General features: G+C 37.7%; 1 protein-coding gene across 3 annotated transcripts in view; it reads right to left on the reverse strand.

Annotated features, from left to right (window-relative positions):
• Positions 1–16,408, reverse strand: part of Nkain2 (sodium/potassium transporting ATPase interacting 2) — a 1,076,406-nt gene that overhangs the window by 520,184 nt on the left and 539,814 nt on the right. For all 3 annotated transcript variants that reach the window (XR_003842690.1, XM_021221051.2, XM_021221052.2), the window contains exon 3: positions 14,184–14,264. Coding sequence is in view for 2 of the 3 variants with exons in the window: in XM_021221051.2 (XP_021076710.1) it covers positions 14,184–14,264 (81 nt within the window). In the remaining variant the exon portion in view is untranslated. The remainder of the gene's footprint in view (positions 1–14,183; positions 14,265–16,408) is intronic.

Here is a 16,408-nt window from a genome sequence, read left to right on the forward strand (position 1 = left end):
GGACTAAACCTCCAACTAAGGGGTACACATAGAGGGTCCCATGGCCCCAGCTGCATATGTAGCAGAGGATGGCCTTGCCAGGCATTAATGGGAGAAGAGGCCATAGGTCCTTGAAGGCTCAATGCCCTAGTGTAGAGGAAAATATGGGCAGGGTGGTGGGAGTGGGTGGATGGGTAAGGGGACAACCTCACAGAATCATGGGGAGGAGGGATTGGATAGGAGGTTTTCGGGGGATGGGGGACTGGGAAAAGGGATAACATTTGAAATGTACATAAAGAAAACTTCCAAAAAGAAAAAGAAAAAAGCATAGAAGAAAACTCCCCAACCTAAAGAAAGAGATGGTCATAAATGTACAAGCAGCCTATAGAACAACAAACAGATTTGACCAGAAATCTTCTTGTCACATAATAATCAAAATTCTAAATGCACAGAACCAAAAAAATTGAGAGTTATAAGGGGAAAAGTCCAAGTAACATAAAAGGCAGACCTATCAGAATTATAATAGGCTTCTCACCAAAGACTATGAAAGCCTGGACAGAGGTTATGCAGACCTTAAAGAATACAGATGACAGCCCAGGCTACTATACCCAGCAAAACTCTCAATTATCATAGAAAGAGAAACCAAATTATTCCAGGACAAATCTGAATTTAAAGAATATCCATCTACAAATCCAGCCCTATAGAGGGTTCTAGAAGGAAAAATCAAACACAAGGAGGGTACAGCAGAGAAAAAACAAGATATTAATAATCTCACAACAAAGGCAAAAGAAGAGAACATGCACATAATGCCACCTGCAACAACAAACATAACAGGAACTAACAGCTATCTTTTTATCTCTCAACATCAATGGAATCAGTTCCCCTATAAAGAGTTATAAGCTAAGAGACTGGAAAAGCAAACAGGATCCAGCATTTTGCTGAATACAAGAAACAAATTTTAATAACATATCAGACAAACCTCTGAAGAGTAAATCACTTCTATGCAAATGGTCCCAAGAAAAAAATCTGAAGTTGCCAATCCTAATATCCAATAAAATATACTTTCAACCAAGTTATCAAGTAAAATGGAGAAGGACACTTCATATTCATCAAAGGAAAAATCTACCATGAGAAAGTCTCAATTCTGGACATCAATGCCCCAAATGCAAGAGTACCCACATTTATAAAAGAAACTTTACTAAAGCTCAAAACACACATTGAACCCCACTCAATAATAGTGGGAGAATTCAACACTCCACTCTCGCTATTAGGGCAGGTCATTGAAACAAAAACTAAACAGAGACACACTAAAACTAATTGAGGTTAAGAACCAAACAGATTTAAGAGACACCTACTGAACATTTCAACCTAAAACAAAAGAATATACCTTCTTCTTAGTACCTCTGGTACCTTCTCCAAAATTGACCATTGAATCAATCACAAAACAAGCCTCAACAGATACAAGAGGATTGAAATAATCTCAAGATTCCAATCAGATCACCATAGACTAAATAAATCTGGTCTTCAATAACAACAAAACAAAAGAAAACCACAAGACCCATGGAAAATGAACAGCTCTCTACTCATGATAACTTGGTCAGGGAAGAAATTAAAAAAAAAAAAAAGACTTCCTAGAATTCAATGAAAATGAAGACCCAACATACCCAAACTTATGGGACATAATGAAAGCAGTGCTAAGAAAAAAATTCATAGCACTAAATGTCCTGGTAAAGAAATTGGAGAGATCCTATACTTGCAACTTAGTAGCACACCTAAGAGCTCTAGACAAAAAGAAACACACCCAAGAAGAGTAGAAGGCAGGAAATAGTGAAATTCAGAGCTTAAATCAACCAAACCAAGAGAAATATACCAAGATCTAACAAATCCAAAAGCTATGCTTTTGAGAAAATCAACAAGCTAGATAAACCCCATAACAAAACTTATTAACAGGCCCAGAGACAGTATCCAAATTAACAAAATCAGTAATAAAAAGGGAGACATAACAACAGAACAGGAGGAAATTCTAAAAAAATTTATCAGATCCTACTGTAAAATCCGATACACAACAAAACTTGAAAATCTAGATGAAATGGGTAATTTTCTAGACATATATCACATACCAAAGTTAAATCAAGAGCAGGTAAACTAAACAGGCCCATAATGCTTAAGGAAATAGAAGTCATTAAAAATCTCCCAGCCAAAAACAGCCCAAGGCCAGATTGCTTTAGTTCAGAATTCTACCAGATCTTCAAAGAAGTGCTAATATCAACACTCCTCAAACTATTCCATAAAATAGAAACAGAATGCACACACCTAACTCATTCTATGATGCCACAATTACTCTAATACCTAAACCACACAAGGACCCAACCAAAAAAGAGAACATCAGACCAATTTCACTTATGAATATTGATGCAAAAATACTCAATAAAATCTAGCAATCTGAATACAAGAACACATAGAAGTCATCATTCATCACAATCAAGTAGGCTTCATCCCAGGGATGCAAAGTTGGTTCAGTACACTAAAGCCCATTAACATAATTCACTATATAAAGAAACTCAAAGAAAAAAATCACATGATCATCTCATTAGATGCTGGGAAAGCATTTGACAAAATACAACACCCCTTCATGTTAAATGTATTGGAGAGAACCCAGTTCCACAGCTCTCCACACCCACATCCTACCCTGAGAGGGCTGGTCTTCCAAAAGTTCTGACACACCTAATGTCACAGGTAAGACCAACACTAGTGGGACCCTCAAGGATCCTTCAGGGCACAGGAACTTGTTAAGCAGCTGTGGACAGGATACTTCCAGTTTCCATCTTTACCCAAGAGCTAACTTTGTACTACAGCTCTCCATATTCAAATCCACCCATAGATAACTGGTGTCCTAGGAGTACTGACACATCTAAGATCACAGCTCTCCTTACCCAAATCCCACCTAGAGTGAGCTGTTCTCCCAGGAGTGCTGACACACCTAACATCACAGGCTCACAGGCTTACGGGCTCACATGCTCAGAGGAAGGAAAAGATCCATTCAGGGACAGCAAGAGCAGCTAACACCTGAGATAACCAGATATTTAGAGGCAAGCACAAGAACATAAGCAACAGAAACCAAGGCTAGTTGGCATCCTCAGAACCCAGTTCTACCACCACAGCAAGCCCTAGATAGCCTAACAAACAGGAAAGCAAGATTCAGATTTAAAATCATATCTCGTGATGATGATTATGGAGGACTTTAAGAAGAACATAAATAACTCCCTTAAAGAAATATAGGAGAGCACATATAAAAGAGGAAACACATAAATTCCTTAAAGAAATACAGGAAAATACAAACAAGCAGCTCAAAGAATTGAACAAAACCATCTGTAATCTAAAAATAGATATAGAAAAATAAGGGAAATCACAAAGTGAGACAACCTGGAGATAGAAAACCTAGGAAAGAGATCAGGAGTCTTAGATGGAATCATCACCAACAGTATACAGGGATAGGAAAGGGAATCTCAGGTATAGAAGATACCATAGAAGACATTGATACATCAGTCAAAGAAAATGCAAAATGCTCCTAATCCAAAACATCTAGAAAAATCAAAGACAGTGAAAAGACCAAAACTGAGAATAATAGATATAGAAGAGTGCCAAGATTCCTAATTCAAAGGGCCAGTAAATATCTTCAAGAATATTATAGAAGAAAATACCCTTACCTAAAGAAAGAGATGCTCATGAACATATAAGAAACCTACTGAACTCCAAATAGACTGGACCAGAAAAGAAATTCCTCCTATCACATGATAGTCAAAACACCAAGTACACAAAACAAAGAATATTAAAAACAGTAAGGGACAAAGGTCAAGTTACATAGAAAGGCAGACCTATCAGGATTATACCAGACTTCTCACAAAAGACTATAAAAGCTAGAAGATCCTGGGCAGATGTCCTACAGACCTGAAAAGAACAAAAATGCCAGCCCAGGCTACTATATCTAGCAAAACTCTCAATTTCCATAGATGGAAAAAACAAGATATTCTATGACAAAACTAAATTTACACAATATCTTTCTACACATCCAGACAAAGGATAATAGATGGAAAACTCCAACACAAGGAGGGAAAGTACAACCTAGAAAAAGCAAGAAACCTTTTTTCCAAAAACCCTAAAGAAGATAGCCACACGAACGTAATTCCACCTCTAACAACAAAAATAACAGAAAACAATAATCACTGGTCCTTCATATCTCTTAACATTGATGGACTAAATTTTCCAATATAAAGACTTAGAATAACAGATTGGATATGTGAACAGGACTCAGCATTTTACTTCAAACAAGAAAAATATTTCAATAACAAAGTCAGACACTACCTCAGAGTAAAAGGGTGGAAAATTTTATTCCATGTAAATTATCCCAAGAAAGAAGCTGGAGTAGCTATTCTAATATAGAATATAATTGACTTTCAACCATAAGTTATCAAAAAAGATAAGGAAGTACACATTGTTCTCATTAAGGAAAAATCTACCAAGATGAACACTCAATTCTGAACATCTATGTTCCAAATGCAAGGGCACCAACATTCATAAAAGAAACTTTAGTAAAGCTCAAAGCACACATCACATTCCATACAATAATAGTTGGAGACTTCAACAACCCAATTTCAGCAATGGACAGATCATGGAAACAGAAACTAAACAGAGGCACACTGAAACTAACAGACATTATCAACCAAATGGATATAACAGATATCTATAGAATATTTCACCCTAAAATGAAAGAATATACCTTCTTCTCAACAACTCATGGAACCTTCTCCAAAATTGTCTGCATAATCTGTCACAAAACAGGCCTCAATAGATATAAGAAGATTGAAATACTCCCATGCATCCTATCATATCACCAAGGATAAAGCCTGACCTTCAATCACAAGAAAAACAACAGAAAACCCACATATACATGGAAGCTGAACAACGCTCTACTCAGGATAACTTGGTCAGGGAAGAAATAAAGAAATTAAAGACTTTTTAGAATTTAATGTAAATGAAAGCATATCTAAAGTTATGGCACAAAATGAAAGTAGTGCTAATTTTTGATCTTAGCCATTCTGACTGGTGTGAGATATAATCTCAGGGTTGTTTTGATTTGCATTTCCCTGATGATTAAGGATGTTGAACATTTTTTTCAGGTGTGTCTCAGCCATTCGGTATTCCTCAGTTCAGAATTCTTTGTTTAACTCTGTACCCCATTTTTTAATAGGATTATTTGATTTTCTGGAGTCCAGATTTTCTGGAAATTACCCAGATGTCCCTCAACAGAGGAATGGATACAGAAAATGTGGTATATTTACACAATTGAGTATACTACTCAGCTATTGAAAACAATGAATTTATGAAATTCTTAGGCAAATGGATGGATCTGGAGGATATCATCCTGAGAGAGGTAACCCAATCACAAAAGAACTCACATGATATGCATTCACTAATAAGTAGATATTAGCCCAGAAACTTAGAATACCTAAGATACAATTTGTAAAACACATGAAACTCAAGAAGAAGGAAGAACAAAGTGTGGATACTTCGTTCCTCCTTAGAATGGGGAACAAAATACCCATGAAAAGAGTTACAGAGACAAAGTTCGGAGCTGAGACAGAAGGAAGGACCATACAGAGACTACCCTACCCAGGGTTCCATCCCATAAATAACCACCAAACCATTAACATAATCCATTATATAAATAAACTCAAATAAAAAAAAAAAACCACATGACCTTTTCATTAGATGCCAAGGAAGCATTTGTCAAAATTCAACACCTCTTCATGGCAAAAATCCTAGAAAAATCAGGAATTCAAAGCCCATACTTAATCATAGTAAAAGCAATCTACAGCAAAACAGTAGCCAACATCAAACTAAATGGAGAGAAATTTGATGCAATCCCACTAAAGTCAGGGACAAGGCAAGGCTACCAACTCTCTCCCTAACTATAACTTGAATTTCTAGCCAGAGCAATTAGACAACGAAAGGATGACAAAGTGATACAAATTGTAAAGGAAGAAGTTAAAATACCACTATTGCAGATGGTATGATAGTATACTAAAGTGACTCCAAAAATTTCACCAGAGAGCTCCTAAACCTGATTAAACAAACAAACAAACAAACAAACTTCCCCAAAGAGGCTGAATATAAAATTAATTCAAACAAATCAGTAGCCTTCCTCTACTCAAAGGATAGACAGGCTGAGAAAGAAATTAGGGAAATAACACTCTTCACAATAGCCACAAATAATATTACATACCTTGGTGTGACTCTAAAGCAAGTGAAAGATCTGTATGACAAGAACTTTACAGCTCTGAAGAAAGAAATCCAGGAAGATCTCACAAGAATGAAAGATCTCCCATGCTCATGGTTTGGCAGGATTAATATAGTAAAAATGGCCATCATGTCAAAAGCAATATACAGATTTAATGCAATCCCCATCAAAATCCCAACTTAATTCTTCATAGAGTTAGAAGAGCAATTTCCAAATTCATTTGTAGTAACAAACGGCTAAAATCAAAAACTCAGGTCACAGCAGATGCTGGTGAGGATGTAGAGAAAGGGGAACACTCCTCCATTTTTGGTGGGATTGCAGGTTGGTAACAACCCACTCTGGAAATCAGTCTCGCTGTTCCTCAAAAAATTGGACAAGTGTTCCCTCTAGACCTATCTATACTATTCCAGGACATAGATCCAAAAAATGTTCCAACATACAACAAGGACATATGCTCCAAAATGTTCATAGGAACCTTATTTATAATAGCTAGAAGCTGGAAGGAACCCAGTTTTCCCTCAACAGAGGAACAGATACAGGAATTGTTGGACATTTACATAGTGGAGTACTACTAAGCTATTAAAAAGAATGGCATTATGAAATTTGCAGGCAAATGGATGGAACTAGCAAATATTAGCTTGAGTGAAATAACCTAGTAACAAAAGAATATACATGGTATATACTCAATGGTAAGTGGATATTGGGCAAAAAGCTTGGTATATCCAGAATACATCTCACAGACCATTTGAAGCTCAGGGAGCAGGAAGACCAAAATGTGGATACTTCAGTCCTTAGAAGGGGGAGAAAAATACTCACAGGAGGTGGTGTTTGGGAGGGACTTGGAAGGAAGAGAGGAGGGGGAGCAGAGAGTGGTAGGAGACAGGGTGATATACAAAATGGTCAGGAAATTGAATAGAGGTGTGTAGCAATGGGGGATGGGAAACTGGGGCAAGTCTCAAATGTCAGGGAAGCAAGAGGCTCCCAGGACCAAATGAGAATGACATTAGCTGAAATACTCACCACTGGGGATGGAGAACCTGTAGAGACCATATCCAAAGGTTAGGCAAAGCCCTCTGGGGATGGGGCCACCCACTCATCTCCAATGTTTTAACCCAGAACTGCTCCTGGCTAAAGGAAATTCTGGGGACAAATAGTGGAGCAGAGACTGAAGAAATAGGCCATCCAGAGACTGCCTCACCTGGCAATCCATCCCATATGCAAACACCAAACCCAGACACTATTGCTGATGTCTAGAAGTGCATGCTGACAGAGGCCTCTGCCAGAGCCTGACAAATACAGATGGGGATGCTCAAAGTATATATAACATTGGACTGAGCAAGGGGATCCCAATGGAGGAGTAAGGGAAAGAGTGAAGGAGCTGAAGGAGTTTGCAACCATATGGGAAGAAACGCAATATCAATGAACCAGGAACACCCTGCCTGGAGCTCTCAGGGACTAAACCAGCAACTAAAGGAATTTGTACATGGAGAGAACCATGGCTCCAGCTGAATATGTAGCAGAGGATGTCCTTACCTGACATCAATGGGAAGAGATGCCCTTGGTCCTGTGAAGACTCGATGCCACAGTGTAGGGGAATGTCAGGGCGGGGAGGTGGAACTAGGTGGGTGGGTAGGAGAGTACTCCCATAGAAGCAAGGGGAGTGGAATGGGATAGGGGGGTTGCAGAGGGGAAACTGGGAAAGATAATAACATTTGAATTGTAAATAAATAGAAAACAAAACAAAACAAACAAACAAAAAAACCCACCCTCATCCTAGCTGCCTGGAAGTCACTATTCTGCTAGCAGCCTTCATATTAAGATGTAGACCCTCAGCTCCTCTTGCACAATGCCTGCCTAAATTACTGACACACGCACCCCTCCACACCTCCATCCCCCAGAGGTAGGGCAAAAACGACACTTACACCAAGGCAGGGTTTGAGCAGCTTCCACAGCTTCCCGCTGCAGCTTCCTTTATTCTCTCTACAGCTCACCCCAGCTCTCTACAGCAGTTCAGCTTCTCTCCTCTCTGCTTCTCAGCTTCTCTCAGCTTTTCCGCTCCTCCTACTGCTTCTCAGCTTCTCTCTCTTTATTCTGGGATTGCCCAATTTATCCCCTTCCACCCTCTGCACTCGGCTCTCATCACTCACCATCCAATCAGCATTCAGCAAGCTCTATACTCGAGCCATGCACGCAGACTGGGTGGGTGTTGATAGGCCAGTGACTCAATATCATGCTGTATGAGGCTATACGTCAGGCAGACAGCACGTAATCACTCACTCAGGTGCGCCTAATCAGGTTTTTGGTAATCAAGCAGGGAATCATAGGGCTTGGCAGTGAACCAGGGTGCTGTCTTGGCTCACAAGGCCGCAGCCACGGCCACACCTGCTTCCCACAGTAAACTAGTCCCAATTATATGTTGTCCTTTATAAGGCTTACCTTGGTCATAGTATCAGTTCACAGCAGTAAAACCATAACTAAGACAATAGCCTAAAGCAAAATATGCTTGAAGCTGTAGCTGTGGTGAGAAATGAGCACTATAGTGTTTGCTATCCAGTTGGTGCCACTCTCTGGGAGGATGCAGAGGTGGAGGCTTGTTGGAAGAGGTACATCAATAGAGTTTGAAACTAAATGTATAATATGTTTCCATTTGGCTCTTTTTGCTAAATGCTTCCTACTCCAGTCCTAGGCCTTGGCCTGCTACACACCTACCTGCCATACAGACTCTTATCTGGAACCTTAAGTCCAAACAAACTCTTTTGACTGCAAGTTACCTTGCTCATGGTGTTTTACCACAGCTACAGAATAGCAACACAACAAAGAAAGTTGTTGAAGACCAGGTTGAGAAAAAACCAGGCCTTTTACAGCCTGCATCTGAGAGCCATATAGTTCTTTGTTAAGAGCCAAGTCACTCCCTTTCCCCTCAAGGCTGTTCATGGGAATCAAGCAGATTCTGGCCCTAAACAAACATCAGGGGCTGTTAAAGGAGAATCCAGCTGCCCCTGAGCTGCTGCCTTGAGCTGTAAAAGAGGACCCGGACTTCGAGATAAGCTGCCCAGCGTTCTGGAGCAGTGACGCCAAGCAGTGACATCACTGAAAGTTTCAAACCTGCAATTAGCATTCCCCAATTTGTCCTTCACTCTGTTTCTTATGATCACTCCCTAACCCCTCTCTGTATGCTATAAAACTTAAGCATTTTTTTTTTTCATTAAACAGACCGTGACAAAAGCTGCTGCATGGTCTTCTTTTCTTTCTCTTATCCCCATTCCACTTTAGGCTCGATCCCCCTCAGATCCACGGAATAACTAGATCCCGCCCGCGGTTCAGGAGAAAGTAAAACTTAAAAACATATGGATCCAATACACTTTCCTATTGATATTTTCAACATTAGTCATTTTCTTTGGTATGGCAAGTATCAAACCCAGGTTTAGCCTGCTAATTTAGCATTCTACCCTGGGCTACATCCCTGTCTCATTTTATGGTTTTTATATTGAGACAATGTTTGCCCAGGATAGTCTTGAACTCATAAACCTAGGCAAGCCTTGATATTGCCCTTGTTCTGAATGTCTCCCTTGTATCTGGGATTAGAAGTGTATATAGTCATGTCTTGCTTAAAGATGAGTATTAGTTATTGAAGAAACATTAATCTAAGTAAAATTTCTGTAATGCATGTAAAAAGAAAAGGAGAAAAGTATGCCATAAGGTTATAGAAAACAAATTTGATATAAGCTCTGATTTTATTGAGCATAAAAATGTACAGACATTGAAATCTCTTTAAATGAATAATACATTCATTATAAAAAAGAAATCTGCCATTGTTCTAATATTTCATTTTTCTGTATACCACTCATTTCTGTTTTTACCCAGTGTGTGGCAGGTTTTAACTTCTTTCTGCCTGTTACAAAACAGAACAGTTTTATTCCCCAAAGATTGAATTAGATGTACTATTACCTGGCTGTTTCATATGGCAACTTTTTTGGGGGGAGGGGGAGGGGGAGGGGGTGGAGACAGGGTTTCTCTGTATAGTTCTGGCTGTCCTGGAACTCTGTAGACCAGGCTGGCCTCAAACTCAGAAATCTGCCTGCCTCTGCCTCCCAAGTGCTGGGATTAAAGGCATGTGCCACCATGCCCAGCTACATGGCAATATTTAATAACAAATTACATATGTATCCTAGAAACAACTACAAAAGATCTTAAAACATGACAGCTTTACAGAAGTAGCTTCCAGCTTCTTCTGAAACACACAGAAAACATTAGATGGAATTACATATTGTTGCCCAGGCATTATCAACTAAAGTTCTAATGTTGAGTGAACTCTAATAGCAATGTTTCTGCATTCTTAGTCTCATAGACTTTCTACCCTAAATAAAAACTAATACCCTTTCTGCTTTCTCTATAATTTTATTGTTTTATTCCTGTAAAATATGATGTACTGACTGGTTTTCTGTCAACTTGACATAAGCTGGAGTTATCTCAGAGAAAGGAGCTTCAGGTGAGGAAATGCCTCCATGAGATCCAGCTGTAAGGCATTTTATCAGTTAGTGATCAAGAAGGAGGGACCTTTGTGGGTGATGCCATCCCTGGGCTGGTAGTCTTGGCTTCTATAAGAAAGCAAGCTGAGCAAGCCAGGGGAAACAAGCCAGCAAGTAACAACCCTCCGTAGCCTCTGCATCAGCTCCTGCTTCCTGACCTACTTGAGTTGCAGTCCTGACTTCCTTTGGAGATGAAAAGCAGTGTGGAAGTGTAAGCTGCATAAACCCTTTCCTCCCGAACTTGTTCCTTGGTCATGATATTTGTGCAGGAACAGAAACCCCAACTAAGACACATGACCACTATTGACCAATGATTCTCCTCAAAGAAGGCATGAATGGGAACCTGAAAGCAGACATTTGAGAATGTGTGGTAACACACAACTGCAATTGGAGAGGGTTATATTTTTTCACATCTAAAAATTTTATTTTTTGCAAAATGTGAGCAGACTAATAAGATCTTCCTAGTGTATTACTATGAAAGTTATATTCTCATCCCATGTGATTAAATGAATAAATGAATCACCATAGTACATGTGGGTTTTTTTATGTACTTTGAACCTAAAACTTACAACAGATTAAATGATATATTTTTCATCTTTTTTGCAATAATTCAGCTTAATTGATGGTTTGGATGCATTTTCATTTCTATTTGAAATATGATAAGAGAATAATAATTGTCTTCTACACTATAAAATAAGAAAAGTACACATGAAAACTTCTCAAAACCATTAACACAATTGTCTACGGCACATTTAATGTTCAAAGGCAACTTCAAGTAAAGTTACCAGATACAATGAATTGAAAATCTGCTTCCTCTCAGTTTCCAAACAAGATATCTCTTTCAACGATAACTCAAAGGAAACCACATTATATGTAACTTGATGATATTTCACTTAAGCACTATCATGTTAGCTACTAATATAAATAATTTAGTGATAGTTATTGTGGAATGGGTATTTTATTGCTATGGCAACATATATTCCTATTATATGTCAACTTAACAGAAAATTTAGAAAACAGTTTATTTTATATAAATAAAACTTGAGTCCTTTAAAGATACATATTATAACATACTCATATAAATTTTAGAAATATTGCTGTATTTTACACCATTAACTATTTATCCAAAGATCACCAAAGATCAAAGAGCTTTAGTCTTGCATAACATATTATTGTAATTAAGTAATTACTGATTGTAGACACTGAATTGGTTCATGATTGTATGTAGTTCATAACCACATAGAAAATTTTTTACTTAGAAAAGTAAACTGATATTCACTATGTAAAATACAACCTGATTTTTATTTCTACATAAATAACTAATATTTGTTTCATTATTTCTTACCAATGTTTGTTGTAGTGCAATTGCCTGTTTTCATAATTTATAGAAAAAAACATACCTCTCTTACTATGTGAGCCTTGCTATAGACTGAATCTTATAAGTAGTTTCAACAGAGCCATTTGTATTTTTTTCATGAACCTGTACATTTTAATCTTGAGTACTTCCTTCTCCCTTCATACTCTTCACAACATGTGAGCTACTTACAACAAGTAAAGTATTAAATATTATAATCACACCTTTCTGAAATTCCTCAGTCAGAAAAGAAATCCCATAACAGTTAACTATAGAATTTAACCTTTTGTGGTTTTATTTTTAGATTGTTGGTTAGAAGGAGATGGTTAAATTTTCATGTGTTCTGAAGTCTTGGTGTACAAGAAAAAAAGTAAAGAAAATACTGCTAACTGCTTCATTGATAAGTGGATTAAATGCCTTCGAGAGTAAGATCTCCCAGTCCTTTGGATATATATATTCCTTGGACTATAGACTTTTAGGATATGTCCTCAAAAAGGTTTATGCTCTTGTACAAAATCATGAGATCCTAATTTCTCTTCTGTATCTGAAGATACACATGGAAAGTTTGGTACTTACAGTGAACATTTATGTGCTCAGTTTCTTCCTGAACTCAACTCTCTCTGTTTTATTTTAAACAAATTCTGATCTGTTGAATCATTTCATTCTGTCAACACTCCTCACACTTGACTTACATTTTAAGGTATTTATTTTAAATAGGGAATACTGTTAAACATCATGATAGTGTGGAATTTCTTTGAAGAAAGTGAATTACAGAGCCACAGAGATGTATAAATGGAAGGATAATCCAGGTCCCAGGGAAGGCATGCTGCCAGGTCCCTGGGAAGACTTGATCAGTGTTTCACTAGAGAAGCCAAAATGATTTTTCTCCATTCGCCATAGCCCCCTCCCCAATAGGCTGGCTGCTGCCACAGCATTACAGAGTGACTATCTGGACAAACCAGAGTGGTCATTCAGCAGACTGACTGAGGAACAAGCCCTAATATGATCATAGAAGATCCTTGTAGGTTCTCTCTCATCTCTTCCTTTCACAATCTTATTTTCTCTCTATCAAAATAAATCAAATCGATATCTACTTGATATAAAACCACAGCACTGATTAAATAATAATCAAACACCATTAAAAATATCGAGTGTTTTGGTGAAATACTAAATAGAAATTACAAAGCCCCATTTCAATCCGGTTTCACTAGCCTGACCAGATGTATAGATCTGGGGAAGTGTTGTCTAGAGATCTTTTCTTCTGAGTCCTTGGTTTACATATGTCAGTATCTTGCAGAGATTTACTTATGGGATAGTAATAGCAAAGAAAATGCCGATTTTTCTGTGTTCCAACATTAGCAATAAGAAAAACAAGTTGGAAATTCTCTCCAGAGTCAAAAGTTACTTAAAATTACCTCATTTGATCTATTTGATGTTAACTATACTCCAATAGTTATTCAAACTACATTATTTCAATAGTCAATAAATTCATGTTAGATTACAATGCTGCTTCTCATACACATTGAACATAGATATCACAATGAAACAGCGAGAGCATTACATCTTCTAGACTATGTCAGAATAATTCATTTCCATTCATTTCTGTAGTAAGTTATTTCTGATAATAGTTTATGGATTTCTAAATTATTGTACTATGATATGCATTCAACCAGTAAAAATATTGTTGAATACAAGAAAATGGAGTGATTTTTTTAAAAAAAATCTTAAAGGTATTTATCTCTTAAAAATATCCTATTAGGCCTTAGAAATCTCTCATGGCCTTCTAGACGAGTAGTGTTGTCATTTCAATCTCACATTAGCTTTGCTAAAAAACACAAATCACATCTTTGTGATGCACCAAATGTAGCTTTGATCATTGAAGCACAGCAGTAAAAATGAGTACACCCTTCACTTTACCTTCAGCCAAAGCATCTAGAAAACCAATGCCAAGTGAGGATTGGTCTTATTTAGGAGGATTCATTAACACAGGAATGCTGACTCAGGAAATCAGAGGGTAAATTACCTTTGAGAGATCTCCAGCCTCCAAATAGAAGCAGATAACAAACACATTCCAGGTCACCCAGAGGACTAGCCAGACAGCATACTGTAGAAAAGCAAGGGAAAAAGCAGAATTACTGGAATTAGCTTAGGCAGAGGTACGTAGATCTTGAATTTCTGAACATTCTAGTAATAAAATTAGTGAAAAAAAAAAAAACTAGATATGTTTCCATCTAAAGAGCAAGCTTAGATATTTCTCACTCTCTTAGTTTCTTACAAGGTTTTATGGTCTCAGAGCCCATAACATACTGAAAGACAATTTTTAAGTTTTTATTACAGAAGAAATAACATCCCCCATTTCTACGTAATGGGTTTTTGGTTTATAAACATAGAGTGAAGTAGATGCTCCAGTAGATACTCCAAATATGTAAAAAGAAAACATCATTACAGTTACTAATGCAAACTTTCTTCGTTATTACATTTATTTCCAATGTGAAGGTCTTCATATGTGTGTACAGAAAGAATTTCTTGTGTATTATATGGATGTATCATCTGTCAATTAAAAATACCTGTGGCCTATAGGAAAGGGTAGAATAGAAGGTGGAATAGAAAGAATTCTGGGGGATTCAACAGGAAGATGTGACAATATGTGTGCATAGTACCTGAGCACCAGTAACCATCTACATGGCAGAATATAGGTTAAAATAAATAGGTTATATTAATTATGATCTAATAAGAGAAAATCCTAGCAATATGGCTAAGGTATTTTTAAACATACTTTGAGTCTGAGACTTATTTCTGGGAGCATGGGATTGCGAAGAGAGAACAAGACATAACTTCTATATTTGCCCCACGTTTTCAGCTCATTCTTTGTCTCTCTTTCTTCATTTCATTCTCTTCTTCTCACTTCATTGTTCATCGTCTTATGTTATCCTCTCACATATAACATAGCAGTAACCATCTAACAATTATGCCTAACTTCATTTTCTTGTTTACTTGGATTATATTCTGCAATAATGATTCATATTCTTACCAATTTCTGATCATCCCATCAAACAAATTATTTTAAATGTCTAGAAGTCAATAGCCTAGAGTAACACAGCAAATAATAAAGGCCAAAAATAAATTACTCATGAATTCATGTCAAATGAAGGAGATGGTTGCTGCAGGATATTTGATTACACTGTGAACCCTGAGCTTGTGCTGTTTGTTGGAAAAATCTGTTTCTAGTTGTGTTGTGGCTCACCCTAGCACACACCTTTAATTCACATCCTGTTTGTTGTAGACAGGATTAAATAACGCAAACCATAGTTCAAGAGGCAGAGCAAGCAACCAGCTGAAAGGGAACAAACATAGGAAAAAAAAAAAAACAAAACAGAGAGTAAGAGGAAGTCAGAAGGACAGATAGACACACAGGAAATAGAAAGAAGGGACACTGAGTTTGAGGGATTTGAGATGATGTGGAGGAGAGCTTCCTATTGTGTGTGTGATGCATATATTTTTATAGGACATTTTATTTATTTACATTGCAAAGTTATCCCTTTTCCAGATCCTCCCCAGAATCCCCCTATCCCATCCCCCCTCCTGCTTCTATGAGGGTGTGCCCCCATCCACACATCCACTCCTGCCTCCTTGCCCTTGCATCTCCCTACACAGGGGCATCAAGCCTTCAGAGGACCAAGGGCCTCTTCTTCCATTGATGCAAGGCCATCCTCTGCTACATATGTGGCTGGAGCCATGGCTCCCTCCATGTATACTCTTTGGTTGGTGGTTTAGATCCTGGGAGCACTAGTTGGTTGATATTGTTGTTCTTCCTATGTGGTTTCAAACCCCTTCAGGTCCCACTGTCCTTTCTCTAACTCTGAAGGGTAGCTTCCTTTTGGGACATGAGCTGAGAAGGAAGGACAACCTGGTGCTTTCTTTGTGTCTCTGAACTTTCAGGCTTTCACTCCAGCATCTGGCTTCCCAGTCTTCATTAGTAAAACCGAATGATTGGATGCTTCTTAAAAACAACAGATGGTCTTTAAAAGATGGTTATCACCTTGGAATCATTACAGTTTATGTAACTAATGGGATTACAAAGAAGGAAAATGGAAATTGAGCATAGCTTATCTTTAGAAATAAAATATATGATATTTTTAAAAAGACGTGAAGCCTATGTTCATAGCAGCCTTATTTATAATAGCCAGAAGCTGGAAAGAACCCACATGTCCCTCAACAGAGGAATGGATACAGAAAATGTGGTACATT

This window comes from Mus pahari, chromosome 21, assembly GCF_900095145.1.
Source record: "Mus pahari chromosome 21, PAHARI_EIJ_v1.1, whole genome shotgun sequence".
Classification (NCBI taxonomy): Eukaryota; Metazoa; Chordata; class Mammalia; order Rodentia; family Muridae; genus Mus; species Mus pahari.